Raw genomic sequence first — 2,477 nt, forward strand, 5'->3', positions numbered from 1 at the left:
TTTCCGTTGCTAATGTGGGCGTTACATAAGTGATCACATCATATAGATATCACTTGACACAACATAAATCATCAAAAAGATCTCGAATGACCCACCAAAACAGGAAAGAGTGGATCTTCTGGAATCCCCTAAATCCATGCTACGCAGTGAGTCAGATCAGTTCCTCCCGTGCTTGATCGACATTCAGAATCCACTTAATCTCTCTCTTCTTGAGAGACTATGTGGATTCCAGCTATGAATCAGGCACAGTATGAACCTGATCCAGACTTTGTATCTATATTCTACGCTTTTAGGCCATTGAAACAGAAACGGACGAACGTTATCAAACAGGCCCTTAAGACACTCATTATACCATTGAAGAAACACCAGTGGAAGAAGAGAAAGCTAAAGGAAGAAAAATGGAAGGCACTATAGTGTTATACCCGACAATGGCTCTTGGCCACTTCGTATCAATGGTGGAGTTCGGCAAGCTCATTCTCCGCCACCACCACCACCGCTTCTCTGTCACAATCGTCATCGCAGAGGGACCTCTCGACACCCCCGATGACACAGCCTTCCTTCGCCACATCTCGGAAACCACAAATTCCATTACCTTCCACCGCCTCCCCTACATTTCCATGAAACCTTCTTCCAATTTAAACCGTTCATCGATCCGTTCAGAATTCATTCACCTCAACAACCCTAATCTCAGCCATGCTCTCCAAACTATCTCCAAGATCTCTAGTGTTCGAGCCTTTGTCATAGATATGTTCTGTACCCCAGCCCTAAGTGTGGCATCCGATCTTGGCATCTCCACTTACTACTTTTTCACTAGCGGCGCTGTCACACTCTCCTTCTTTCTCTATCTCCCAACTATTCACAATCAAACCACCAAGAGCTTCAAAGACATACCCACCACCCATGTCCACTTCCCGGGCGTGCCACCAATGCCAGCCTCAGACTTGCCCGAACGGGTACAGGATCGAGAGCACCAGATCTACTATGACTTCATAGATATTGGTCTAAACCTTCGCAGATCAAAGGGATTTATAGTGAACACCTTTGAATGTCTTGAATCAACATCGACAAAAGCCATCACTGATGGGCTTTGCGTACCAGATGCTCCAACCCCACCTGTTTACTGCGTCGGACCATTGATAGCCACCCCTAAGAATGAGGGTGAAGCTGTAAGTCAGTGCATGTCATGGCTTGATGGGCAACCAAGTCAAAGCGTCGTATTCTTGAGTTTTGGAAGCCGAGGTGTGTTTTCGACAGCGCAGGTTAGGGAGATCGCTATTGGGTTGGAGAAGAGTGGGCAGAGGTTTTTGTGGGTTGTGCGGAAGCCGGTCTCTGAGGACAATAGCAAACACTTCACGGTGGAGAATAAAGACCCAGATCTGGAGGCCCTGTTACCAGAAGGCTTCTTGGATCGGAACAAGGAAAGGGGACTTGTGGTGAAATCGTGGGCACCACAAGTTGAAGTGCTGGGTCATGAATCGGTGGGTGGGTTCGTGACTCATTGTGGGTGGAACTCGATATTGGAAGCAGTATCCTCAGGAGTGCCTATGGTGGCATGGCCTCTCTATGCCGAGCAACGTATGAATAAGGTGTTTTTGGTGGAAGGGATGAAGTTGGCAATGCCGATGGAGGAATCGGAAGATGGGTTAGTGAGTGCGGCGGAGGTCGAGAAGAGGGTGACAGATTTGATGGAATCGGAAGAAGGAAGAGTACTTAGAGAATGGAGCCGGAAGATGAAGGAAGAGGCCATGGCTGTGTGGTCTGATTATGGTTCTTCTATGACTGCTTTCACCAAGTTGGCTGAGTCATGGATCAATAAATAAGTATGGAAACTTGATTTTAGATTCAGGGGAAAAGCCTGCAGATTCATCACCCTGTAACCTTTCAAGAGGTAAGAGAAGAGCAAGCTAGAGTAGGATGAGGAGAGGATCACGTCTCTGTTTTTGGTACCCAGATCCTCTCTGAGGCCAGTGTGTGCCCGGATGCTCTCAGTCCGGGGGATGCTGAGAGGATCACGATCCCTGTTTTTGTTGTGTTTTGTCCCCGCAAGGACTTTTCTTATGTTAATCGATGAAAGATGTAATACTTTTGTTAAAGTAAGTCTTGTTATCTGTTTTTTGCCACCATGGATGTAGTCCTCGTCTTTTTACGCATATAAGAAAACCCTTTTTTATTTCTCACCAAAACCGATCTCGGATACCGTTCACACCAAACTCTTCTTAACTTTTTTTTCTATTTCCTTGTGTTTTTTCCCTCTTTCGCACCCATACTCTTCCTCTTTCATTATCTTTCTCTGTTTTCCCTCACCAAAACAGAGGATTTTTTTCCAAGGTGAACCCAGACTCCTTGAATCCTTATTCCTCCCTTATTTTCTATCCACTCTCTTACTTCCAATTTTTTTTTAGACCTCTTTTTCCCTTTTCTCTCTCTCTCTCTTTCTCTCCCTTTGGGGCAACATTCTCTCTAAACCGTGAGTCCCA

At 45.9% G+C, this 2,477-nt stretch overlaps 1 protein-coding gene across 1 annotated transcript; it reads left to right on the forward strand.

Annotated features, from left to right (window-relative positions):
* Window positions 1-276: 276 nt before the first annotated feature.
* Window positions 277-2,183, forward strand: LOC122068098 (UDP-glycosyltransferase 88F4-like). Its single transcript, XM_042631943.1, has one exon. The coding sequence runs from the start codon at window positions 399-401 to the stop codon at window positions 1,818-1,820; it is 1,422 nt and encodes a 473-aa protein (XP_042487877.1). The 5' UTR covers window positions 277-398; the 3' UTR covers window positions 1,821-2,183.
* The last annotated feature ends 294 nt before the right edge of the window (window positions 2,184-2,477 follow it).

The sequence above is a fragment of the Macadamia integrifolia genome, unplaced genomic scaffold (genome assembly GCF_013358625.1).
Source record: "Macadamia integrifolia cultivar HAES 741 unplaced genomic scaffold, SCU_Mint_v3 scaffold3395, whole genome shotgun sequence".
NCBI classification, from domain to species: Eukaryota; Viridiplantae; Streptophyta; class Magnoliopsida; order Proteales; family Proteaceae; genus Macadamia; species Macadamia integrifolia.